The sequence below is a fragment of the Tachyglossus aculeatus genome, chromosome 21 (assembly GCF_015852505.1).
Source record: "Tachyglossus aculeatus isolate mTacAcu1 chromosome 21, mTacAcu1.pri, whole genome shotgun sequence".
Taxonomy (NCBI): Eukaryota; Metazoa; Chordata; class Mammalia; order Monotremata; family Tachyglossidae; genus Tachyglossus; species Tachyglossus aculeatus.
In genome coordinates, this window is record NC_052086.1 from 14,399,026 (window position 1) to 14,424,916 (window position 25,891).

Consider the following 25,891-nt stretch of genomic DNA (forward strand, 5'->3'; position numbering starts at 1 on the left):
GCATGTTTGGTTTTGTCGTCTGTCTCCCCCTTCTAGACTGTGAGGCCGCTGTTGGGTAGGGACCGTCTCTATATGTCGCCAACTTGGACTTCCCAAGCGCTTAGTCCGGTGCTCTGCACACGGTAAGCTCGCAATAAATACGATTGAATGAATGGTGCATATTAAGTGCTTAAATACCATTAACAAAAGAGTCAGTGGACCTGATCCTGGGAGAGGCAAAGAGGAGCCAAAGAGAGAGAGAGAGAGAGGTATAATTCTACTCAGGTCCATTTTTGCCTTCTTGATTTCTCACTCCCAAGCCAACCTCTCTCTCCCCCTTCCCTTCTCCCTCCCGTTCCCCCCTTTCCCACTGTTGGGTAGGGACTGTCTCTATATGTTGCCAACTTGTCCTTCCCAAGCGCTTAGTACAGTGCTCTGTACACAGTAAGCGCTCAATAAATACGATCGATTGATTGATTGATTTCCCCCATCTAGGCCTGAAAGGTCCTGGAATCGCAGCCTCATTTCAAATCCTCCGAAGAAGAGCTCTGAGGGCAAGAGCCAAAGGCTGGGGAGAAAGACGTCTGAATTTTGGAGGGGAGAATCACGACACCTGGATACAAAAGGTTTTTGGTTTTTTTATTGTAAAAAGCCAGGGAAAGGGCGTGGGAGCAGGTGAGTCTCAGGGATCGGGCGGGAGGGGACTGCCTTCGGGAACTTCTGGGCAGATGCGTTTGAGGGGAGGCGTCCCTTCTGAGTCATCTGCCTCCCTTGCATCTGGCTCGGGCACAGCGGGCACAGGCTCAAAGGCGGGGTAAGCTATGGGCACCTGGAGAGGAAAAATGGAGGGAAGCTCCTCTTCAGACCCCAGGAGCTCTATTTTCCGGCTCTCGGTTATTCCTCCGAGACCCCCGTTCTCTTCCCGGCAGCCGAGAACGCCGTCCCTCTCTGCTGCTTGCCCTCCTCGTCTCCCCCCGGCCCCCGGCGCGCCCGTTTCCCGGGACTTGGCCTTCCTCAGCCCTCCTCACCTCGGCCTCCAGTAACTCCGGCACAGACTCTTCTTTGGTCAGCATCGGCGGTTCATCCGTGCCACCCACCATCAGCCCCCCGGGATCTGTGAGACGAAGGAGGGGGCTGCTCTGGGAAGCGGGAAGCGTCTGGCTTCTGGGAGGGGGGCCGAAGGCAGGGAGCAAGGGGCTGGGCGGGGGCGTCTGGGTTCTCACCTCTCTCTGGGCCAAGCTGGGGAGGCTGGGTGTCCTCAGGGGTCCCATCCGGGGGGACCGTGGGGGAGGCTGGGCGGCTGGGCTGGGGGGTCCCCCCGGGACTGGGGTCCGCACCCTTCTGCAGGGAGCCCTCTGACTGGAAGCTCTGGTTGCTGTTTTCATCTGCTGAGGAGAAAGGCTGAAGGCAGGGCTCTGGTGGGCCTCCCACCCCCCCATCTCATCATCATCATCATCACCATCAGTCGCATTTATTGAGCGCTTACTGTGTGCAGAGCACTGGACTAAGCGCTTGGGAAGTACAAGTTGGCAACACATAGAGACGGTCCCTACCCAACAGCGGGCTCACAGTCTAAAAGGGGGAGACGGAGAACAAAACCAAACATGCTAACAAAATAAAATAAATAGAATAGATATGTACAAGTAAATAAATAGAGTAATAAATATGTACAAACTGATATACATATATACAGGTGCTGTGGGGAAGGGAAGGAGGTAAGATGAGGGGGATGGAGAGGGGGACGAAGGGGAGAGGAAGAAAGGAAGGGGCTCAGTCTCACTCCTCCGGCCCCTCACGGAAGCGGATTCCCCTTAGGCTTGGGGGCGATACCCCCGGGCCTATTTAGGCCACTCCCAGGGATGGGCTCCCCCAATTAATAATAATAATGGTGGTGTTTGTGAAGCACTTACTATGGGCCAGGTGCTGGGGTGGATACAAGCAAATTGAGTTGAACACTGTCCCTGTCCCATAATAATAATAATAATGATGGCATTTATTAAGCACTTACTATGTGCAGAGCACGGTTCTAAGCGCTGGGGAGGTTACAAGGTGATCCCGTTGTCCCACGGGGGGCTCACAGTCTTAATCCCCATTTTACAGATCAGATAACTGAGGCCCGGAAAAGCGAAGTGACTTGCCCAAAGTCACCCGGCTGACAAGTGGCGGAGCCGGGATTTGAAGCCACGACCTTTGACTCCAAAGCCCGGGCTCTTGCCACTGAGCCACACTGCTTCTCATGTAGTAATAATAATGATAATAATGGCATTTGTTAAGCGCTTACTATGTGCAAAGCACTGTTCTAAGCGCTGGGGGGGATACAAGCAAATCGAGTTGAATGCAGTCCCCATCCCATAATAATAATGATGGCATTTATTAAGCGCTTACTATATGCAGAGCACGGTTCTAAGCGCTGGGGAGGTTACAAGGTGATCGCGCTGTCCCACGGGGGGCTCAGTCTTAATCCCCATTTTACAGATGAGATAACTGAGGCCCGGAGGAGTGAAGTGACTAGCCCAAAGTCACCCAGCTGACAAGTGGTGGAGCCGGGATTTGAAGCCATGACCTCTGACTCCAAAGCCCGGGCTCTTGCCACTGAGCCACGCTGCTTCTCATGTAGTAATAATAATGATAATAATGGCATTTGTTAAGCGCTTACTGTGTGCAAAGCACTGTTCTAAGAGCTGGGGGGGATACAAGCAAATCGAGTTGAACACAGTCCCTGTCCCATAATAATAATACCGATGGCATTTATTAAGCACTTACTATGTGCAGAGCACGGTTCTAAGTGCTGGGGAGGTTACAAGGTGATCACGCTGTCCCACGGGAGGCTCAATCTTAATCCCCACTTTACAGATGAGATAACTGAGGCCTGGAGAAGTGAAGTGACTTACCCAAAGTCACCCGGCTGACAAGTGGCGGAGCATGGATTTGAACCCATGACCTCTGACTCCAAAGCCCGGGCTCTTGCCACTGAGCCACGCTGCTTCTCATGTAGTAATAATAATGATAATAATGGCATTTGTTAAGCGCTTACTATGTGCAAAGCACTGTTCTAAGCGCTGGGGGGGGGGGTACAAGGTGATCACTTGTAAAATGGGGATGAAGACTGTGAGCCCCTGTGGGACAACTTGATCACCCTGTAACCTCCCCAGCGCTTAGAACAGAGCTTTGCACATAGTAAGTGCTTAATAAATGCCGTCATTATTATTATCACGTTGTCCCACACGGGGCTCCCAGTCTTAATCCCCATTTTACAGATGAGGTAACTGAGGCACAGAGAAGTTAAGTGACTTGTCCAAGGTCATACATGGATTCGAACCCACTCTTTCCACTGATCCACGCGGCTTCTCTCACCACCCCTCGTTTCCCTTTCTTCCCACCTCTTCGGCTTCCCGATCCCAAAGCTCGTCCACCCTCCGTGTCCCCCTTACGTACCGTTGAGGTCCAGCAGGATAAGGGGTCCACTCCCCCGGGGACTGCTCCCTCGACCCCTCCGCTCCCGGCCTCGGGGTCTCTCGGTCCCTGTCCCCGCCCGGCGCCGTTCCTGGGGGAGAGGAGAGAGAGGCGGCGAGAGACAGAGGTCCAAAGACGGACCCACAAAGAGACGGAGACACACGGATGCTGAGATGGAGGGTGGACCGGGAATGCCTCGGTGGGGAGGGGGGAACCGCCCTCAAGACAGGAAAAAACGACGGGATGGGTGGGAAAGAGGGAAAATGGGACAGAAGGAAAAAAGGGCTGTCTCCCCCCGCCCCTTGATCAATCAATCAATCGTATTAATGAGCGCTTACTGTGTGCAGAGCACTGGACTAAGCGCTTGGGAAGTACAAGTTGGCAACATCGTTGATCACAACGTTCCTCTTGTCTGGGACTCCTTCCCCCTTCAAATCCCCTCTGAAAATCCCCCTCCCTGCCCCTTATAACCCACTCTTCTTCATCATCATCATCATCATCATCAATCGTATTTATTGAGTGCTTACTATGTGCACAGCACTGGACTAAGCGCTTGGGAAGAACAAATTGGCAACATATAGAGACGGTCCCTACCCAACAGTGGGCTCACAGTCTAAAAGGGGGGGAGACAGGGAACAAAACCAAACATACTAACAAAAGAAAATAAATAGAATAGATAGGTACAAGTAAAATAAATAGAGTAATAAATCTGTACAAACATCTATACATATATACAGGTGCTGTGGGGAAGGGAAGGAGGTAAGATGGGGGGATGGACAGGGGGACGAGGGGGAGAGGAAGGAAGGGGCTCAGTCTGGGAAGGCCTCCTGGAGGAGGTGAGCTCTTACTCCCCAGCGCGATTCTCCCACCTCCCACTTTGGCATCACCCCCTTTCCCACTTACCCACAGATTTATTCTTTCCTGTATAGATCCTCCCATACCCAACACTTCAGTCCTCCTTCCTTCCCTTCTTCCCTTCCCCACAGCACCTGTATATATGTATATATGGTTGCACATATTTATTACTCTATTTATTTATTTATTTATTTTACTTGTACATTTCTATCCTATTTATTTTATTTTGTTGGTATGTTTGGTTTTGTTCTCTGTCTCCCCCTTTTAGACTGTGAGCCCACCGTTGGGTAGGGACTGTCTCTATGTGTTGCCAATTTGTACTTCCCAAGCACTTAGTACAGTGCTCTGCACATAGTAAGCGCTCAATAAATACGACTGATTGATTCAGTCACTCATTTATCCATCTCTTTTTCCCCCATTCTCCTCCAATCCTTTGGTGTCTCTCTGCCGCACTTAAACTGTAAGCTCTTCAAGGGCCGGGATCGCGTGTTTAGACGCGCTACCGTGGCCTCCCAAGCGCCCAGTACAGTCCTCCGCGCCCTAAAGGTGCTCAATAAACTCGACGGACGGATTCGGTGTTCAGCCGAAGGCAGAAAGGCGGAGGGGGGGAGGAAGAGGAGGGATGGGGATTCTCTCACCTCCTCGTGCGGGTCGACGACCGGCACCCACTTGAAGATACGGAGGGACGTGTCTCCCACGGTCACCCAGCGCTTCTCCCTGGGGGAGTAATCAATCAATCAATCATCAATCAATCGTATTTATTGAGCGCTTACTGTGTGCAGAGCACTGGACTAAGCGCTTGGGAAGTCCAAGCTGGCAACATCTAGAGACGGTCCCTACCCAACGGTGGGCTCACAGTCTAGAAGGGGGTGACAGAGAACAAAACCAAATTAATAATAATATTAATAACGATGGTGTTTGTTCATTCATTTATTCATTCCACCGTATTTATCGAGCGCTTACTGTGTGCAGAGCACTGGACTAAGCGCTTGGGAAGTGCAATTCGGCTACAGATAGAGACAATCCCTGCCCAACAACGGGCTCGCCGTCTAGAAGGGCGAGACAATGAAACAAAACAAGTAGACAGGCGGCAGTAACATCAACAGCCGAGAGCCCGGGCTTTGGAGTCCGAGGTCGTGGGTTCAAATCCCGGCTCCGCCAATTGTCAGCTGTGTGACTTTGGGCAAGTCACTTCACTTCTCTGGGCCTCAGCTACCTCATCTGCAAAATGGGGATGAAGACTGTGAGCCCCCCCGTGGGATCACCTGATCCCCTTGTAACCTCCCCAGCGCTTAGAACAGTGCTTTGCACATTGTAAGCGCTTAATAAATGCCATCATTATTATTATTATCAACATAAATAAATAAAATTATAGATATATACAAGTCATTAGTCATTAATAAAATAAATAGAATAATAAATACGTTGTCAAGCGCTTACTCTGTGCCAGGCACTGTACTAAGCACTGGGGTGGATACAAGCAAATCCAGTTGAACACAGTCCATGTCAATCAATCAATTGTATTTATTGAGCGCTTACTGTGTGCAGAGCACTGTACTAAGCGCTTGGGAAGTACAAGTACAATGTCCCAACCAGGGCTCACATTCTTCATCCCCATTTTACAGATGAGGTAACTGAGGTACAGAGAAGTAAAGTGGCTCGCCCAAAGTCACCCGGCAGACGAGCGACAGAGCTGGGATTAGAACCCATGACCTTCTGACTCCCAGCCCCGGGCTCCAGCCACCACGCCATCCGCGAGCAGGGTCAACTGGGCCCGGAGATTCATCCACTCATCCGACTGTACTTATTGAGCGCTTACTGTGTGCAGAGCACTGTACTAAGCGCTTAGGAAGGTACGATACAGCAACAAGGAGTGACAATCCCTGTCTACAACTAGCTCATAGTCTGGAGGGGGAGGGACGGATATCAATAATAATGGTATTTGTTAAGCGCTCACTATGTGCCAGGCAATGTACTAAGCGCTGGGGCGGATACAAGCCGATCGAGTTGGACCCGGTCCCCGTCCCACGTGGGGCTTGCGGCCTCGATCCCTATTTTCCAGATGAGGGAACTGAGGCCCGGAGAAGTGAGCGACTTGCCCAGGGTCACTCAGCAACACAGGGCAGAGCCGGGATGGGAAGCGGCGTGGTTTAGTGGAAAGAGCCTGGAATTGGGAGTCGGAGGTTGTGGGTTCCAATCCCGACTCCCCCACTTGTCTGCTCTGTGACCTTGGGCAAGTCACTTCACTTCTCTGTGCCTCTGTTCTCTCATCTGGAAAATGGAGATGAAGACTGTGAGCCCCACGTGGGACCACCTGATGACCTTGTATCTCCCCCAGCGCTTAGAACAGTGCTTGGCACATAGTAAGTGCTTAACAAATACCATCATCGTCATTATTATTATTATTATTTATTTTACTTGTACATATCTATTCTATTTATTTTATTTTGTTAATATGTTTGGTTTTGTTCTCTGTCTCCCCCTTCTAGACTGTGAGCCCCCTGTTGGGTAGGGACCGTCTCTAGATGTTGCCAACTTGTCCTTCCCAAGCGCTTAGTCCAGTGCTCTGCACACAGTAAGCGCTCAATAAATACGATTGATTGATTGATTGATAGTAAGTGCTTAACAAACACCATCATCATTATTATTATTCTCTGGGCCTCAGTTCTCTCATCTGGAAAATGGGAATGAAGACTGAGAGCCCCATGTGGGACCACCTGATCACCTTGTATCCCCCCCAGTGCTTAGAACAGTGCTTGGCACATAGTAAGTGCTTAATAAATACCATCATCATTATTATTATTCTCTGGGCCTCAGTTCCCTCATCTGGAAAATGGAGATGAAGACTGTGAGCCCCACGTGGGACCACCTGATCACCTTGTATTCCCCCAGTGCTTAGAACAGTGCTTGGCACATAGTAAGTGCTTAACGAATACCATCATCTATCCTCTGGGCTTCAGTTCTCTCATCTGGAAAATGGGGATGAAGACTGTGAGCCCCACGTGGGACCACCTGATTACCTTGTATCTCCCTCAGCGCTTAGAACAGTGCTTGGCACATAGTAAGTGCTTAACAAACACCATCATCATTATTATTATTCTCTGGGCCTCAGTTCTCTCATCTGGAAAATGGGGATGAAGACTGAGAGCCCCATGTGGGACCACCTGATCACCTTGTATCCCCCCCAGCGCTTAGAACAGTGCTTGACACATAGTAAGTGCTTAACAAATACCATCATCATTATTATTATTCTCTGGGCCTCAGTTCTCTCATCTGGAAAATGGGGATGAAGACTGTGAGCCCCACGCGGGACCACCTGATTACCTTGTATCTCCCTCAGCGCTTAGAACAGGGCTTGGCACATAGTAAGTGCTTAACAAATACCATCATCTATCTTCTGGGCTTCAGTTCTCTCATCTGGAAAATGGGGATGAAGACTGTGAGCCCCATGTGGGACCACCTGATTACCTTGTATCTCCCCCAGCGCTTAGAACAGCGCTTAACAAATACCATCATCATTATTATTATTCTCTGAGCCTCAGTTCTCTCATCTGGAAAATGGGGATGAAGACTGTGAGCCCCATGTGGGACCACCTGATTACCTTGTATCTCCCTCAGCGCTTAGAACAGTGCTTGGCACATAGTAAGTGCTTAACAAATACCATCATCATTATTATTATTCTCTGGGTTTCAGTTCTCTCATCTGGAAAATGGAGATGAAGACTGTGAGCACCACGTGGGACCACCTGATGACCTTGTATCTCCCCCAGCGCTTAGAACAGTGCTTGGCACGTAGTAAGCGCTTAATAAATACCATCCTCATCATTAGAACCCACTGACTGTCAGGCCTGGGCTCTAGCCACTAGGCCACCCTGCTTTTCGCCTCACAAATCAGCAGACATCTGCTTCCCATCGAGACATCTTCTCCAGATGCTGCTGGAGAAGCAGCGTGGCCCAGTGGAAAGAGCCCGGGCTTGGGAGCCAGAGGTCGTGGGTTCTAATCCCGGCTCCGCCGCTTGTCATTCATTCATTCAAGCGTATTCATCGAGCGCTTACTATGTGCAGAGCGCTGGACTAAGCACTTGGGAAGTACAAGTCGGCAACATAGAGAGACGGTCCCCACCCAACAACGGGCTCACAGTCTAGAAGTGTGACTTTGGGCAAGTCACTTCACTTCTCTGTGCCTCAGTTCCCTCATCTGTAAAATGGGGATGAAGACCGTGAGCCCCACGGGGGCCAACCTGATCACCTTGTATCCCTCCCAGCGTTTAGAACAGTGCTTGGCACATAGTAAGCGCTTAACAAATACCATCGTCATTATTATTATTCCCTCCTCCTTCCCCGTAAATGGGGACGAAGACTGTGAGCTCCATGTGGGCCAATCTGATCACCTTGTATCCCCCCGCCCCGCCGCAGTGCTTAGAACAGTGCTTGGCACCTAGTAAGCGCTTAACAGATACCATCATAGAGAAGCGGCGTGGCTCAGTGGAAAGAGCAGAGCAGGGCTTTGGAGTCAGAGGTCATGGGTTCAAATCCCGGCTCCGCCAATTGTCAGCTGTGTGACTTGGGGCAAGTCACTTAACTTCTCTGGGCCTCAGTTATCTCATCTGTAAAACGGAGATGAAGACTGTGAGCCCCCCGTGGGACAACCTGATCACCTTGTAACCTCCCCAGCGCATAGAACAGTGCTTTGCACATAGTAAGCCCTTAATAAATGCCATTATTATTATTATTATTATTATTATTATTATTATCATTATTATTCCCTCCGCCATCTCCTTAAATGGGGACAAAGACTGTGAGCCCCATGTGGGACAATCTGATCACCTTGTACCCCCCCACCAGTGCTTAGAACAGTGCTTGGCACATAGTAAGCACTTAACAAATGCCATCGTTATTATTATTCTTGACTCACAAATCAACAGACATCGGCTTCCCACAAATAAATATGTTGCCGACATGCCCTCTCCCAAGCGCTCAGTCCAGCGCTCTGCACGCAGTAAGCGCTCAATAAATACGATGGAATGAATGAATGAAATAGAAATCAATCAGGGTCGACCCCGGGGAGGGGAACTGGACAATGAGTTGGACCCTCCGCCGGTAGCTGAGGAACCCAGGCGTGCCCCCCCGCCGGCTCTGTCTCTCTCTGCCTGTCTCTGTCTCTCTCTCTGTGTCTATCTCTCTCTGCCTGTCTCTGTCTTTCTCTGTCTCTCTGTGTCTAGCTCTCTCTGCCTTCTCTGTCTCTCTCTGCCTGCCTCTGTCTCTCTGTGTCTCTCTGTCCGTCTCTGTCTCTCTATGTGTCTCTGTCTCTCTATCTCTCTCTGCCTGTCTCTGCCTCTCTCGGTCTCTCTCTTTCTCTGTCCGTCTCTATGTGTCTCTGTCTCTCTGTGCGTGTCTCTATCTCTCTCTGCTTGTCTCTGTCTCTCTCGGTCTCTCTCTTTCCTCTGTCCGTCTCTGTCTATGTGTCTCTGTCTCTCTGTGCGTGTCTCTGTCTAGCTCTCTCTGCCTTCTCTGTGTCTCTCTGTCCGTCTCTGTCTCTCTATCTCTCTCTGCCTGTCTCTGTCTCTCTCGGTCTCTCTATGTGTCTCTGTCTCTCTGGGTCTCTCTCTCTCTCTGCATGTCTCTATCTCTCTGTGCGCGTCTGTCTCTCTCTGCGTGTCTCTGTCTCTCTCTGCCTGCCTGTCTCTCTGTGCCTCTGTCTCTCTCTTCGCGTCTCTGTCTCTCTGTGCGTGTCTGTCCCTGTGTCTCTGCCTCTCTCCACCTGCCTGTCTCTCTCTGCCAGTCTGTGTGTCTCTGTCTGGGCGCGTCTGTGTCTCTCTGGGTGTGTCTCTGTCTCTCTCTGCCTGCCTGTCTCTCTGAGAGTCTCTGTCTCTCTGTGCGTGTCTGTCCCTGTGTCTCTGTCTCTCCGTGCGTCTCTATCTCTCTCTGTGTGTCTCTGTCTCTCTCTGCCTGTCTGTGTGTCTCGGCGCGTCTGTGTCTCTCTGTCTCTCTCTGCCTGCCTGTCTCTCTGTGTGTCTCTGTCTCTCTGCCTGTCTGTCTCTGTGCCTCTGTCTCTGTGTCTCTGTCTCTCTCTGTGTCTCTGTCTCTCTCTCTCTGCGTGCCTCTGTCTCTCTCTGCCTGCCTGTCTCTCTGTGCGTGTCTGTCCCTGTGTCTCTGTCTCTCTCTGCGCGTCTCTGTCTCTCTCTGCCTGTCTGTGTGTCTCTGTCTCGGCGCGTCTGTGTCTCTCTGGGTGTGTCTCTGTCTCTCTCTGCCTGCCTGTCTCTCTGTGTGTCTCTGTCTCTCTCTGCCTGCCTGTCTGTGCGTGTCTGTCCCTGTGTCTCTGTCTCTCTCTGCGTGTCTCTGCCTGTCTCTGTCTCTCTGTGCGTCTCTGTCTGTCTCTGCGTGTCTCTGTCTCTCTCTGCCTGTCTGTCTCTCTGTGAGTCTCTGCCTCTCTTCTCGTCTCTGTCTCTCTGTGCCTGTCTGTCCCTGTGTCTCTGTCTCTCTCTGCCTGTCTCTGTCTCTCTCTGCCTGTCTGTGTGTCTCTGTGTCTGGGCGCGTCTGTGTCTCTCTGGGTGTGTCTCTGTCTCTCTCTGCCTGCCTGCCTCTCTGTGAGTCTCTGCCTCTCTCTGCTCGTCTCTGTCTCTCTGTGCGTGTCTGTCCCTGTGTCTCTTTCTCTCTCTGCGTGTCTCTGCCTCTCTCTGCCTGTCTCTGTCTCTCTGTGCATCTCTGTCTGTCTCTGCGTGTCTCTGTCTCTCTCTGCCTGCCTGTCTCTCTGTGCGTGTCTGTCCCTGTGTCTCTGTCTCTCTCTGCCTGTCTGTGTCTCTGTCTCTGCGCGTCTGTGTCTCTCTGCGTGTCTCTGTCTCTCTCCGCCTCTGTCTCTCTCTTCGTGTCTCTGTCTCTCTGGGTGTGTCTCTGTCTCTCTCCGCCTGTCTGTCTCTCTGTGCCTCTGTCTCTCTCTTCGTGTCTCTGTCTCTCTGTGCGTGTCTGTCCCTGTGTCTCTGTCTCTCTCCGCCTGCCTGTCTCTCTGCGCGTCTCTGTCTCTCTCTGCCTCTCTGAGTCTCTGCCTCTCTCTGCTCGTCTCTGTCTCTCTGTGCGTGTCTGTCCCTGTGTCTCTGTCTCTCTGTGCGTCTCTATCTCTCTCTGTGTGTCTCTGTCTCTCTCTGCCTGTCCGTGTGTCTCGGCGCGTCTGTATCTCTCTGTCTCTCTGCCTGCCTGTCTCTCTGCGTGTCTCTGTCTCTCTGCCTGTCTGTCTCTGTGCCTCTGTCTCTGTGTCTCTGTGTCTCTGTCTCTCTCTGTGTCTCTGTCTCTCTCTCTCTGCGTGCCTCTGTCTCTCTCTGCCTGCCTGTCTCTCTGTGCGTGTCTGTCCCTGTGTCTCTGTCTCTCTCTGTGTGTCCCTGTCTCTCTCTGCCTGTCTGAGTCTCTGTCTCTCTCTGCCTGTCTGTGTCTCTGTCTCTGCGCGTCTGTGTCTCTCTGGGTGTCTCTCTCTCTGCCTGTCTGTCTCTCTGCGTGTCTCTGTCTCTCTCTGCTCGTCTCTGTCTCTCTGTGCATGTCTGTCCCTGTGTCTCTGTCTCTCTGTGCGTCTGTGTCTCTCTCTGTGTGTCTCTGTCTCTCTCTGCCTGTCTGTGTGTCTCGGCGCGTCTGTGTCTCTCTGTGAGTCTCTGTCTCTCTCTGCCTGCCTGTCTCTCTGCGTGTCTCTGTCTCTCTGCCTGTCTGTCTCTGTGCCCCTGTCTCTCTCTGTGTCTCTGTGCCTCTGCCTCTCTCTGTGTCTCTGTCTCTCTGCGTGCCTCTGTCTCTCTCTGCCTGCCTGTCTCTCTGGGCGTGTCTGTCCCTGTGTCTCTGTCTCTCTCTCTCTGTGTCTCTGTCTCTCTCTGCCTGTCTGTGTCTCTGTCTCTGCGCGTCTGTGTCTCTCTGCGTGTCTCTGTCTCTCTCCGCCTCTGTCTCTCTCTTCGTGTCTCTGTCTCTCTGGGTGTGTCTCTGTCTCTCTCCGCCTGTCTGTCTCTCTGTGCCTCTGTCTCTCTCTTCGTATCTCTGTCTCTCTGTGTGTGTCTGTCCCTGTGTCTCTGTCTCTCTCTGCCTGCCTGTCTCTCTGTGTGTCTCTGTCTCTCTGCCTCTCTGAGAGTCTCTGCCTCTCTCTGCTCGTCTCTGTCTCTCTGTGCGTGTCTGTCCCTGTGTCTCTGCCTCTCTCCGCCTGCCTGTCTCTCTGTGCGTCTCTGTCTCTGCCTGTCTGTGTGTCTCTGTCTGGGCGCGTCTGTGTCTCTCTGGGTGTGTCTCTGTCTCTCTCTGCCGGTCTGTCTCTCTGCTCGTCTCCGTCTCTCTGTGCGTGTCTGTCCCTGTGTCTCTGTCTCTCTGTGCGTCTCTGTCTCTCTCTGCGTGCCTCTGTCTCTCTCTGCCTGTCTGTGTGTCTCGGCGCGTCTGTGTCTCTCTGTGAGTCTCTGTCTCTCTCTGCGTGTCTCTGTCTCTCTGCCTGTCTGTCTCTGTGCCTCTGTCTCTCTCTGTGTCTCTGTCTCTCTCTCTGCGTGCCTCTGTCTCTCTCTGCCTGCCTGTCTCTCTGGGCGTGTCTGTCCCTGTGTCTCTGTCTCTCTCTGTGCGTCTCTGTCTCTCTCTGCCCGCCTGTCTCTCTCTGCCTGCCTGTCCCTGTGTCTCTGTCTCTCTCTGCGTGTCTCTGCCTCTCTCTGCCTGTCTGTCTCTCTGTGCGTCTCTGTCTCTCTCTGCCTGCCTCTGTCTCTCTCTGCCTGTCTGTCTCTCTGGGAGTCTCTGCCTCTCTTCTCGTCTCTGTCTCTCTGTGCCTGTCTGTCCCTGTGTCTCTGTCTCTCTCTCTCTCTGCCTGTCCGTCTCTCTGCTCGTCTCTGTCTCTCTGTGCGTGTCTGTCCCTGTGTCTCTGTCTCTCTGTGCGTCTCTGTCTCTCTCTGTGTGTCTCGGCGCGTCTGTGTCTCTCTGTGAGTCTCTGTCTCTCTGTGTGTCTCTGTCTCTCTGCCTGTCTGTCTCTCTCCGTGTCTCTGTCTCTCTCTGCCTGCCTGTCTCTCTGTGCGTGTCTGTCTCTCTCTGTGTGTCTCTGTCTCTCTCTGCCAGTGTGTGCGTCTCTGTCTCTGCGCGTCTGTGTCTCTCTGTGTGTCTCTGTCTCTCTGCCTGTCTCTGTCCCTCTCTGCCTGCCTGTGTCTGTCTGTGTGTGTGTGTCCCCGCCCCCGTGTCCCCGGCCGGGCCGGCGGGGGGGGAGTGGGGGTGGGGGGGGGGGCGCCTCTCACCATCTGCGGACCTTCTCGATGGTGGCCATGACCTTCTTGATGTCATCCTTGGCCCGGCTGCGGGTCTCGGCCCTGACGGTGCGGCCGGCCATGGCCCCGGCGGCGGCGGCGGCGGCGGAGGGCGGGGGGCGGGGGGCGGAGGGCACCCCCCCCCCCCGGCTCCCGGGCCTTTGTCGGGCGGGCGCTGGGCCGAGCGCTCCCCGCCTCCCGGGCCTCCTCAGCCCTGCATGCGGCGCTCAGCGGGGCCCCGGGCCCCGGCCCCTCATCGCCCCCCGCCTGCCCCGGCCCCGGCCCCCGCCTTCGGCCCCCGGACGGGGATTTCCTCCCCGCGCGGCCAGGAAACGCGCTCCGCTCCGCGACACGCCGCCCCGCACCGCCCCGCACCGACACACACACGCCTCCTCCACCCGGGGCCACGCCCCCCCCCGCACCGCCACGCCCACTTTACATGTCCGCGCCCTTCCCATTGGCCGCGCCCTCTCGGTGCGGCCACGCCCCCTCATTGGCCACGGCCCTCATTGGCCACGCTCGCTCTGGACGGCCACGCCCCCGCTTGGCCACGCCCTCCTATTGACCACGCCCCTCGGTGTGGTCACGCCCCTCCCGTTGGCCACGCCCTCTCGGTGAGGCCACGCCCCTTCATTGGCCACGGCCCTCATTGGCCACGCTCCTCTGGACGGCCACGCCCCCGCCTGGCCACGCCCTCCCATTGACCGCGCCCCACGGTGTGGTCACGCCCCCTTATTGGTCACGCCCCTCCTATTGGCCACGCCCGATGTGGATGGACACGCCCCCGATGTGCCACGCCCCTAATCGGCCGCGCCCGTTCTGGCTGGCCACGCCCCCTCTGCATGCCACCCTCCTCCTATTGGCCGGCCCGCTCCTGACAGCCACGCCCCTCCGCATGACCACGCTCCTCCTAATGGTCACGTCCGCTCTACATGGCCACGCCCCCGCTGGGCCACGCCCCTTATTGGCCGTGTCCGTGCTGACTGGCCTCGCCGCTCCTATTGGACATGCCCCCGATGGGCCACGCCCCTTATCGCCAGCGTCCGTGATGGCTGGCCACGCCCCCTCTGCATGACCACGCTCCTCCTATTGGCCGGCCCACTCCGGACGGCCACGCCCCCTCCGTATGACCCAGCTCCTCCTATTGGATACGCCGGCTCCGGATGGTCACGCACCCGCTGGCCCACGCCTCTTATTGGCCACGTCCGGTCTGGATGGCCACGCCCCCTCCGCATGACCACGCTCCTCCTATTGGTCACGTCCGCTCTGCATGGCCACGCCCCTGCTATTGGCAACTCCCGATATGGGCCACGCTCCTCCTATTGGCCGGCCCGCTCCGGACGGCCAAGCCCCCTCCGTATGACCCCGCTCCTCCTATTGGACACGCCCTCACCGGATGGTCACGCCCCCACCGCAGGGCCACACCCCCACAGCACTCCACGCCCTCCTGTCGGCCACGCCCCTCGCATGACCACGCCCCTCCCATTGGATACGCCCTCCGCATGACCACGCCCCTCATATTGGACACGCCCGCTCCATGACGGTCACGCCGCACCGCATAGGCACACCCCTCCTGTTGGTCACGCCCCCTCTCATGGACACTCCCCATCCACATGACCACATCTGCTCTGCATGGCCACGCCCCCGCATGACCACACCCCTCCGATTGGTCACGCCCACTGTGCATGGTCATGCCCCTCCTATTGGCCCCGCCCCGTCTCGTGACCACGCCCCCTCTGGCTGGCCAAGCCCACCACATGACCACGCCCCTCCTGTTGGTCACGCTCTCCGCATGGTCACGCCCCTCCTATTGGACGGCCACTCCCCACCGCATGGTCACACCCCTCGCATGACCACGCCCCTCCGCATGACCACGCCCTATCTGGCTGGCCATGCCCCCTCCACATGATCACACCCCTCCTATTGGTCACACCTGTTCTGCATGGCCACGCCCCGTCATCACGGCCACGCCCCTTCCGCTGGCCACGCCCCCGCATGGACACCCCCCCCTCATATCGGGCATGTCCGCTCTGCCTGGCCACGCCCCCGCCTGACCCCGCCCCTCCTATTGGCCACGCCCTCTCTGGATAGCCACATCCCATCACATGGCCACACCCCATCCGCATGACCCCGCCCCTCCTCCTGCTGGCCACGCCCATATGCCTGGACTCGCCCCTCACATTGGCCACACCCACTCTGGTGACCACGCCCCCTCCGCATGGACACGCACATCCTATTGGTCACACCCGCCCTGGATGGCCACGCCCCCTCCGCGCGATTACGCCCCTCCTGTTGGCCACGCCCACTCTGCCGACCACGCCCCCTCCGTGTGGCCGCCCATCCTATTGGCCACGCCCCGAATGGCCACGCCCCCTCCGAGTGGCCACGCCCCTGCCGTTGGTCACGCCCCTTCAGGTGGCCCCTCCCCATGCTCCTCCGGATGGACCTACCCCTCATATTCATTCATTCAGTCGTATTTATTGAGCACTCACTGTGTGCAGAGCACTGTACTAAGCGCTTGGGAAGTCCAAGTTGGCAACGTATAGAGACAGTCCCTACGCAACAGTGGGCTCACAGTCTAGAAGGGGGAGACAGACAACAAAACAAAACATATAAACCAAATAAAATTAATAGAATAAATACCTACAAGTAAATAAATAAATACGTAATAAATACGTACAAACATATATACAGGTGCTGTGGGGAGGGGAAGGAGGTAAGGCGGGGGGAATAGGGAGGGGGAGGTCCATCTAACTTGCAGGCCCATGATGCATTCATTCATTCAATCGTGTTTATTGAGCGCTTACTGTGTGCAGAGCACTGTATAAGCTCTTGGGAAGTCCAAGTTGGCAACGTCTAGAGACGGTCATTCATTCAATCGTGTTTATTGAGCGCTTACTGTGTGCAGAGCACTGTACTAAGCACTTGGGAAGTATAAGTCGGCGACATATAGAGACGGTCCCTACCCAACAGTATGGATGGATGGACAGATGGATGGATGAATGAATAACGCTGCCTGGCTGGTCCCCGCCCCCTTTCTCCCCTCCCCCGCCCACTGAATGAATGAATGAATGAATGGATGGATGGATGAATGAATCATCATCATCATCAATCGTATTTATTGAGTGCTTACTGTGTGCAGAGCACTGTACTAAGCGCTTGGGAAGTACAAATTGGCAACATATAGAGACAGTCCCTACCCAACAGTGGGCTCACAGTCTAAAAGGGGGAGACAGAGAACAAAACCAAACATACTAACGAAATAAAATAAATAGAATAGATATGTACAAGTAAAATAAACAAATAAATAAATAGAGTGATAAATATGTACAAACATATATACATATATACAGGATGAATGAATGGTTGGATGGATGGATGGATGGACAGATGGATGGATGAATGAATAATGCTGCTTGGCCGGGCCCCGCCCCCTTTCTCCCCTCCACCGCCCACTGAATGAATGAATGAATGAATGGATGGATGGATGGATGAATGAATCATCATCATCATCAATCGTATTTATTGAGCACTTACTGTGTGCAGAGCACTGGACTAAGCGCTTGGGAAGTACAAGTTGGCAACATCTAGAGACAGTCCCTACCCAACAGTGGGCTCACAGTCTAAAAGGGGGAGACAGAGAACAAAACCAAACATACTAACAAAATAAAATAAATAGAATAGATATGAACAAGTAAAATAAATAGAGTAATAAATATGTACAAACATATATACATATATACAGGATGAATGAATGGTTGGTTGGATGGATGGATGGACAGATGGATGGATGAATGAATAATGCTGCCTGGCTGGGCCCCGCCCCCTTTCTCCCCTCCCCTGCCCACTGAATGAATGAATGAATGAATGGATGGATGGTTGAATGAATCATCATCATCATCGATCGTATTTATTGAGTGCTTACTGTGTGCAGAGCACTGTACTAAGCGCTTGGGAAGTACAAATTGGCAACATCTAGAGACAGTCCCTACCCAACAGTGGGCTCACAGTCTAAAAGGGGGAGACAGAGAACGAAACGAAACATACTAACAAAATAAAATAAATAGAATAGATATGTACAAGTAAAATAAATAGAGTAATAAATATGTACAAACATATATACAGGATGAATGAATGGTTGGATGGATGGATGGACAGATGGATGGATGAATGAATAATGCTGCCTGGCCGGGCCCCGCCCCCTTTCTCCCCTCCTCCTTCCACTGAATGAATGAATGAATAAATGAATGAATGGTTGGATGAATGAATGAATGAATGAATGGTTGGATGGATGGATGAATGAATGAATGAATGAATGAATGGTTGGATGAATGAATGAATGAATGAATGGTTGGATGGATGGATGGATGAATGAATGAATGAATGATTGGATGGATGGATGGATGGATGGATGGATGGGTGGATGGACAGATGGATGGATGAATGAATAATGCTGCCTGGCCGGGCTCCCTCTCCTTTCTCCCCTCCCCCTTCCACCGAATGAATGAATGAATGGTTGGATGGATGGATGAATGAATGAATGGTTGGATGGATGGATGAATGAATGAATGGTTGGATGGATGGATGGACAGATGGATGGATGAATGAATAATGCTTCCTGGCCGGGCCCCCTCCCTTTTCTCCCCTCCCCCTTCCACTGAATGAATGAATGAATGAATGGTTGGATGGATGGATGAATGAATGAATGGTTGGATGGATGGATGGATGGATGGATGGACAGATGGATGGATGAATGAATAACGTCGCCTGGCCGGGCTCCGCCCCCTTTTTCCCCCTCCCCCGCCCACTGAATGAATGAATGAATGAATGAATGAATGAATGAATGAATGAATAGACGAATGAAGGAAGGAAGGAACGAATTAACGCTACCTGGGCGGGCTCCGCCCCCCCCTCCCTCCCTCCAGCGCCCCCTGCCGCCCAGACGCGGATCTGCCGCTGAGCGGGTCGGGCCGGAGGGAGCCCAGAGGAGGGGAGAGAGCAGCTGGGTGATGAGGGCAATCATTCAATCAATCCAGCAATCAATCAGCCGGCAGTCAATCAGCCAGCAATCAGTGGTAGCCATTCAGGGCCGGGAGCAGAGCACGGGACCCACCGCTCGCTCGGGAGGCTACAATCAGTGGCATTGCTTTGGGCGACTCCGCAGGGCAGAGCACCCTACTGAGCAGCCTGGGGGGGTTCAGTACAGCAGCAGTAAGTGGCTACCTGAGAATCGGTGTTTGTTTCCGTTTGGGCCTTGGGGTGTCGGTCAGGTGCTTTCTATGGGTCTCTTCTGAGCGCTGGGGTAGCTACAAGTTCATCTAGACTGTGAGCCCACTGTTGGGTAGGGACCGGCTCTCTACGTTGCCAGCTTGGACTTCCCAGTCTGTAGATGTTGCCAACTTGGACTTCCCAGGCGCTTAGTACAGTGCTCTGCACACAGTCAGGGCTCAATAAATACGATTGATCGGTTGATTAGGCCGGATAATGATTGATAATAATAATAATGGCATTAGTTAAGTGCTTACTATCTCCAGGTTGCCTCACCTACTTCCCACCTTCCTCCGCATACCTGAATAGAATGGTCATCAGGTTGTCCCACATGGGGCTCACAGTCTTCATCCCCATTTTACAGATGAGGTAATGGAGGCCCAGAGAAGTCAAGTGATTTGCCCAAAGTCACACAGCTGACAAGTGGCAGAGCCGGGATTACAACCCACGACCTCCCCTCCTCACCCCCCCCCCCCACACTTTACCTCCTTCCCCTCCCCACAGCACCTGTATATATGTATATATGTTTGTACGGATTTATCACTCTATTTATTTTACTTGTACATGGTTATTCTATTTATTTTATTTGGTTAATATGTTTTGTTTTGTTGTCTGTCTCCCCCTTCTAGATTGTGAGCCTGCTGTTGGGTAGGGACTGTCTCTATATGTTGCCAACTTGTACTTCTCAAGCGCTTAGTACAGTGCTCTGCACACAGTAAGCGCTCAATAAATACGACTGAATATAATAATAATAATAATAATGGTATTTGTTAAGCACTTACTATGTGCAAAGCACTGTTCTAAGCGCTGGGGGGGTTACAAGGTGATCAGGTTGTCCCACAGGGGGCTCACAGTCTTCATCCCCCTTTTACAGATGAGGTCACTGAGGCTCAGGGAAGTTAAGTGACTTACCCAAAGTCACACAGCAGACATGTGGTGGAGACATTCATTCATTCAATCGTATTTATTGAGCGCTTTCTGTGTGCAAAGCACTGGACTAAGCACTTGGGAAGTACAAGTTGACGTAGAGAGCCGGTCCCTACCCAACAACGGGCTCACAGTCTAGAAGGGGGAGACAGACAACAAAATAAAATTAACAGAATGCTAGACAGGATTCGAACCCATGACCTCTGACTCCCAAGCCTATGCTCTTTCCACCGAGCCACGCTGCTGCATGCTGATACAATCCCTGTCCCATGTGGGGCTTGCTGTCCAAGTAGGAGGGAGGAAAGGCCTTGAACCCCCCTTTTCCAGTTGAGGAAGCAGGCACAGAGAAGTGAAGTGACTTGCCCGAGGTCACACAGCAGGCTGGGCCGGCACTAGAACCCAGGTCTTCTGACTCGCGGGCTCATGCTTTATCCTCTAGGCCACACTGCTACTGGTTTGTAGGTGTTTGACATGAGGGAGTGCATATAATAATAATAATAATAATAGCATTTATTAAGCGATTACTATGGGCAAAGCACTGTTCTAAGCGCTGGGGAGGTTACAAGGTGATCAGGTTGTCCCACCTGGGGCTCACAGTCTTAATCCCCATTTTACAGATGAGGTAACTGAGGCACAGAGAAGTGAAGTGAGTTACTATGTGCCAAGCACTGTTCTAAGCTCTTGGGGGATACAAGGCAATCAGGTTGTCCCACGTGGGGCTCACAGTTTTAATCCCCATTTGACAGATGAGGGAACTGAGGCTCAGAGAAGCTAAGTGGCATGCCCAAGGTCACACAGCTGACAAGTGGAGGAGCAGGGATTCGAACCCATGACCTCTGACTCCCAAGCCTGTGTTCGTTCCACTGAGCCACGCTGCTTTTCTATATGTATTTATGTGGGTCTGAATGTGCCTCTGGAACGGTCTCTGTCAATAAATACCATTGATTGATTGATTGACTTGAATGGGTGGAGGTCTGAGTATTTCCTCTTTGCCCCATCCCCAGCACTTATGTACATATCTATAATTTTATTTATTTATTCATTCATTCAATTGTATTTATTGAGCACTGTGTGCAGAGCACTGTACTAAGTGCTTGAAAAGTAATAATAATAATATAATGATGGCATTTATTAAGCGCTTACTATGTGCAAAGCACTGTTCTAAGTGCTGGGGAGGTTACAAGGTGATCAGGTTGTCCCATGTGGGGCTCACAATCAATCCCCATTTTACAGATGAGGGAACGGAGGCCCAGAAAAGTGAAGTTACTTGCCCAAAGTCACACAGCTGACAAGTGGCGGAGCGTGGATTTAATAATAATATAATGATGGCATTTATTAAGCGCTTACTCTGTGCAAAGCACTGTTCTAAGCGCTGGGGAGGATACGAGGTGATCAGGTTGTCCCTTGTGGGGCTCACAATCAATCCCCATTTTACAGATGAAGGAATGGAGGCCCAGAGAAGTGAAGTGACTTGCCCAAAGTCACACAGCTGACAAGTGGCGGAGCCAGGATTTAATAATAATATAATGATGGCATTTATTAAGCGCTTACTATGTGCAAAGCACTGTTCTAAGTGCTGGGGAGGATACGAGGTGATCAGGTTGTCCCATGTGGGGCTCACAATCAATCCTCATTTTACAGATGAGGGAACGGAGGCCCAGAGAAGTGAAGTGACTTGCCCAAAGTCACCAGCTGAAAAGTGGTGGAGCCAGGATTTAATAATAATATAATGATGGCATTTATTAAGCGCTTACTATGTGCAAAGCACTGTTCTAAGCGCTGGGGAGGATATGAGGTGATCAGGTTGTCCCATGTGGGGCTCACAATCAATCCCCATTTTACAGATGAGGGAACGGAGGCCCAGAGAAGTGAAGTGACTTGCCCAAAGTCACACAGCTGACAAGTGGCGGAGCCAGGATTTAATAATAATATAATGATGGCATTTATTAAGCGCTTACTATGTGCAAAGCACTGTTCTAAGCGCTGGGGAGGATACGAGGTGATCAGGTTGTCCCATGTGGGGCTCACAATCAATCCTCATTTTACAGATGAGGGAACGGAGGCCCAGAGAAGTGAAGTGACTTGCCCAAAGTCACCTAGCTGACAAGTGGCGGAGCAGGGATTTGAACCTGTGATTTCTGACTACAAAGAACGTGCTCTTCCCATTTGGCAACAGAGTCGGTCCCTACCCAACGACGGGCTCACAGTCCGGAAGATGGAGACGGACAACAAAAAACAAAACATGCAGACAGGTGTCAATGCCATCAAAATAGATACATAGAATTATAGATGTATACACATCGTGAATAAAATAGAGTAATTAATCTGTACAAATATACATAAGTGCTGGGGGGAGGGCAGAGAGGGGGGCAGTGGGGAGGGGAGAAGAAGGAGGAGAGGAAAAAATGGGGGCTGAAGTCTGGGAAGGCCTCCTGGAGGAGGTGAACTCTCAGTAGGGCTTTGAAGGGAGGAAGAGAGCGAGCTTGGCGGGTGTGAGGAGCGGAGGGTGCGGGCTGGGCTGGAGAAGGACAGAAGGGAGGTGAGGTAGACTGTGAGCCCACTGTTGGGTAGGGACCGTCTCTATATGTTGCCAACTTGTACTTCCCAAGCGCTTAGTACAGTGCTCTGCCCACAGTAAGCGCTCAATAAATACCACTGAGTGAGTGAATGAAAAGGTAGGAGGGGCTGAGGTGATGGAGAGCTTTGCTCCCCCCCCGCCACCCCAAAACAATTCGGCAACAGAGTCAGTCCCTGCCCAACAACGGGCTTACAGTCTGGAAGAGGGAGACAGAAAACAAAAAACAAAACATGCAGACCGGGTGTCAGTGCCATCAAAATAGATCAATAGAATTATAGATATATGCACATCGTGAATAAAATAGGGTAATTAATCTGTACAAATATACATAGCACCTGTATATATGTATATATGGTTGTACATATTTATTACTCTATTTATTTATTTATTTATTTATTTTACTTGTACATTTCTATCCTACTTATTTTATTTTGTTGGTATGTTTGGTTCTGTTCTCTGTCTCCCCCTTTTAGACTGTGAGCCCACTGTTGGGTAGGGACTGTCTCTATGTGATGCCAATTTGTACTTCCCAAGCGCTTAGTACAGTGCTCTGCACATAGTAAGCGCTCAATAAATACGATTGATAAGTGCTGTGGGGAGGGGGGCAATGGGGAGGGGAGAAGTTATGTACATATCTGTAATTTATTTGTATTGACGTCTGTCTCCCCACTTGTAGATGGCGAGCTCATTGTGGGCAGGGAATGTCACCATTGATTGTTGTACTTTCCTAAGCGCTTAGTACAGTGCTGTGCACCCAGTAAGCGCTCAATAAATATAATAGAATGAATGTTGCGACCCCCCCACCCCCCAACCTGCATGCCTGAGTGTGTGTGTGTGTGTGTGTGTGTCTCTGCAGGGGTCTCAGCATGGCTTGGCCTCTCCCGCCACCTGACCTCACCTCCCAAGGGGGTCGAGCATCCTTGGCGCCTCGTCTCAGGGAAGGATGGGGCAGGTGCATTCTTCTCATTCCGGTCATGCCAGCCCCTTGCTCTCCCCCCTTCTCCCTCCTCCCAAACCCCCTGCCTGCTGTGCCTTACTGAAGGCATATGTTGCCAACTTGTACTTCCCAAGCGCTCAGTACAGTGCCCTGCACACAGTAAGCGCTCAGTAAATTGATGGATTCCAAGAGGCCTTCCCGGACTAAGCCCCACTTTTCCTCAGCTCTCGTTCCCTTCTGCATCAATCAATCAATCAATCGTATTTATTGAGCGCTTACTGTGTGCAGAGCACTGGACTAAGCGCTTGGGAAGTCCAAGTTGGCAACGTATAGAGACAGTCCCTGCCCAACAGTGGGCTCACAGTCTAAAAGGGGGAGACAGAGAACAAAACCAAACATACTAGCAGCGCTGATCAGCAGCGTGGCTCAGTGGAAAGAGCCCGGGCTTTGGAGTCAGAGGTCACGGGTTCAAATCCCGGCTCCGCCAATTATCAGCTGTGTGACTTTGGGCAAGTCACGTCACTTCTCTGTGCCTCACTGACCTCATCTGTAAAATGGGGATGAAGACTGTGAGCCCCCATGGGACAACCTGATCACCTTGTAACCTCCCCAGCGCTTAGAGCAGTGCTTTGCACATAGTAAGTGCTTAATAAATGCTATTATTATTATTATTATTATACTAACAAAATAAAATAAATAGAATGGATATGTACAAGTAAAATAAATAAATAAATAGAGCATCACCCTGACTCCCCCCTTCTCCCCCCTTCTCCCTGCCCCACAGCAATTATACAAAATTTATTTGTATAAATTGATGTCTGTTCATTTGTATTAATAATAATAATGATGGCATTTGTTAAGCGCTTACTGTGTGCAAGGCACTGTTCATTCATTCATTCATTCATTCAATTGTATTGAGCACTTACTGTGTGCAGAGCACTGCACTAAGTGCTTGGGAAGTACAATAAATCAATCAATCGGATTTATTGAGCACTTACTGTGTGCAGAGCACTGGACTAAGCGCTTGGGAAGTCAAAGTTGGCAACAGATAGAGATGGTCCCTACCCAACAGTGGGCTCACAGTCTAGAAGGGGGAGACAGAGAACAAAACCAAACATATTAACAAAATAAAATAAATAGAATAAATATGTACAAATAAAATAAATAAATAAATAGAGTAATAAATCCATACAAAAATATATACATATAGACAGGTGCTGTGGGGAGGGGAAGGAGGTAAGGCGGGGGGGATGGAGAGGGGGAAGAGGGGAAGAGGAAGGAGGGGGCTCAGTCTGGGAAGGCTTCCGGGAGGAGGTGAGCTCTCACTGTTCTAAGCACTTGGGGGCTACAAGGTGATCAGGTTGTCCCACATGGGGCTCACAGTCATCATCCCCATTTTACAGATAATAATAATAATAATAATGGCATTTGTTAAGCGCTTGCTATGTGCCAAGCACTGTTCTAAACGCTGGGGGGAATACAAGGTGATCAGGTTGTCCCACGTTGGGCTCACAGTCGTCATCCCCATTTTACAGATAATAATAATAATGATGATGATGGCATTTGTTAAGCGCTTGCTATATGCCAAGCACTGTTCTAAGCGCTGGGGGGATACAGGGTGATCAGGTTGTCCCACGTGGGGCTCAAAGTCGTCATCCCCATTTTACAGATGGTAATAATAATAATAATAATAATAATAATAATAATAATAATAATGGCGTTTGTTAAGCGCTTGCTATATGCCAAGCACTGTTCTAAGCACTGGGGGGGAGATACAGGGTGATCAGGTTGTCCCCCGCGAGGCTCACAGTCATCATCCCCATTTTATAGATGAGGGAACTGTGGCTCAGAGAAGTGAAGTGACTTGCCCGAGGTCACATAGCAGACATGTGGCGGAGCCGGGATTCGAACCCCTGACCTCTGACTCCCAAGCCTGGGCTCTTTCCACTGAGCCACGCTGCGTCTGTTGAGCCACGCTTGTATGTCTGTCGTCATCCCCCGAGACTGTGAGCTCGCTGTGGGCGGGGATTGTTGCTTTTTATTTCTGTGTTGTAATAATATAATAATAATAATAATAATAATGGCATTTATTAAGCACATACTATGTGCAAAGCACTGTACTAAGCACTGGGGAGGTTACAAGGTGATCAGGCTCACAGTCGTCATCCCCATTTTACAGATAATAATAGTAATAAAGATGATGGCATTTGTTAAGCGCTTGCTATGTGCCAAGCACTGTTCTAAGCGCTGGGGAGGTTACAAGGTGATCAGGTTGTCCCATGGGGGGCTCACAGTCTTAATCCCCATTTTCCAGATGAGGGAACTGAGGCCCAGAGAAGTGAAGTGACTTGCCCAAAGTCACACACCTAATTGGCAGAGCCAGGACTTGAACCCCTGACCTCTGACCCCAAAGCCCGGGCCCTTTCCACTGAGCCAAGCGCTTGTACTTGCCCAAGCGCTTAGTACAGTGCTCTGCACTTAATAAGTAAGATCGAATGAATGAATGAATGCCGTGCCCTCTGCCTGGCACCGTCTCCGCTCCCTGGAGCCAGGAAGTGCCGGGCGCTGAGCTCAGGGCCCAGGAATCCCGGCTGGAGGGGGAAGGATGAGGGGGGAGAGATTTGGGGCCTAAATCTTCATTGGCTGAGTCCAGACCACTCCCTC

The 25,891-nt window shown here is 51.7% G+C and overlaps 1 protein-coding gene across 2 annotated transcripts; it reads right to left on the minus strand.

Moving 5' to 3' along the window:
• Positions 1–603: 603 nt before the first annotated feature.
• On the minus strand, positions 604–13,617 carry BCL7C (BAF chromatin remodeling complex subunit BCL7C). Of its 2 annotated transcripts, none has more exons than XM_038763411.1 (6): positions 13,509–13,617; positions 4,926–5,004; positions 3,415–3,523; positions 1,203–1,364; positions 1,008–1,093; positions 604–808 (listed from the first exon to the last, which is right to left on the minus strand). In XM_038763411.1, exons 1-6 carry the CDS (start codon positions 13,598–13,600, stop codon positions 662–664), a joined length of 675 nt encoding a protein of 224 aa, XP_038619339.1. In that variant the 5' UTR covers positions 13,601–13,617; the 3' UTR covers positions 604–661. The 2 variants fall into 2 exon arrangements, with proteins under 2 accessions (XP_038619339.1, XP_038619338.1); XM_038763410.1 differs by having other exon boundaries at positions 1,203–1,367.
• Between the last annotated feature and the right edge of the window lie 12,274 nt (positions 13,618–25,891).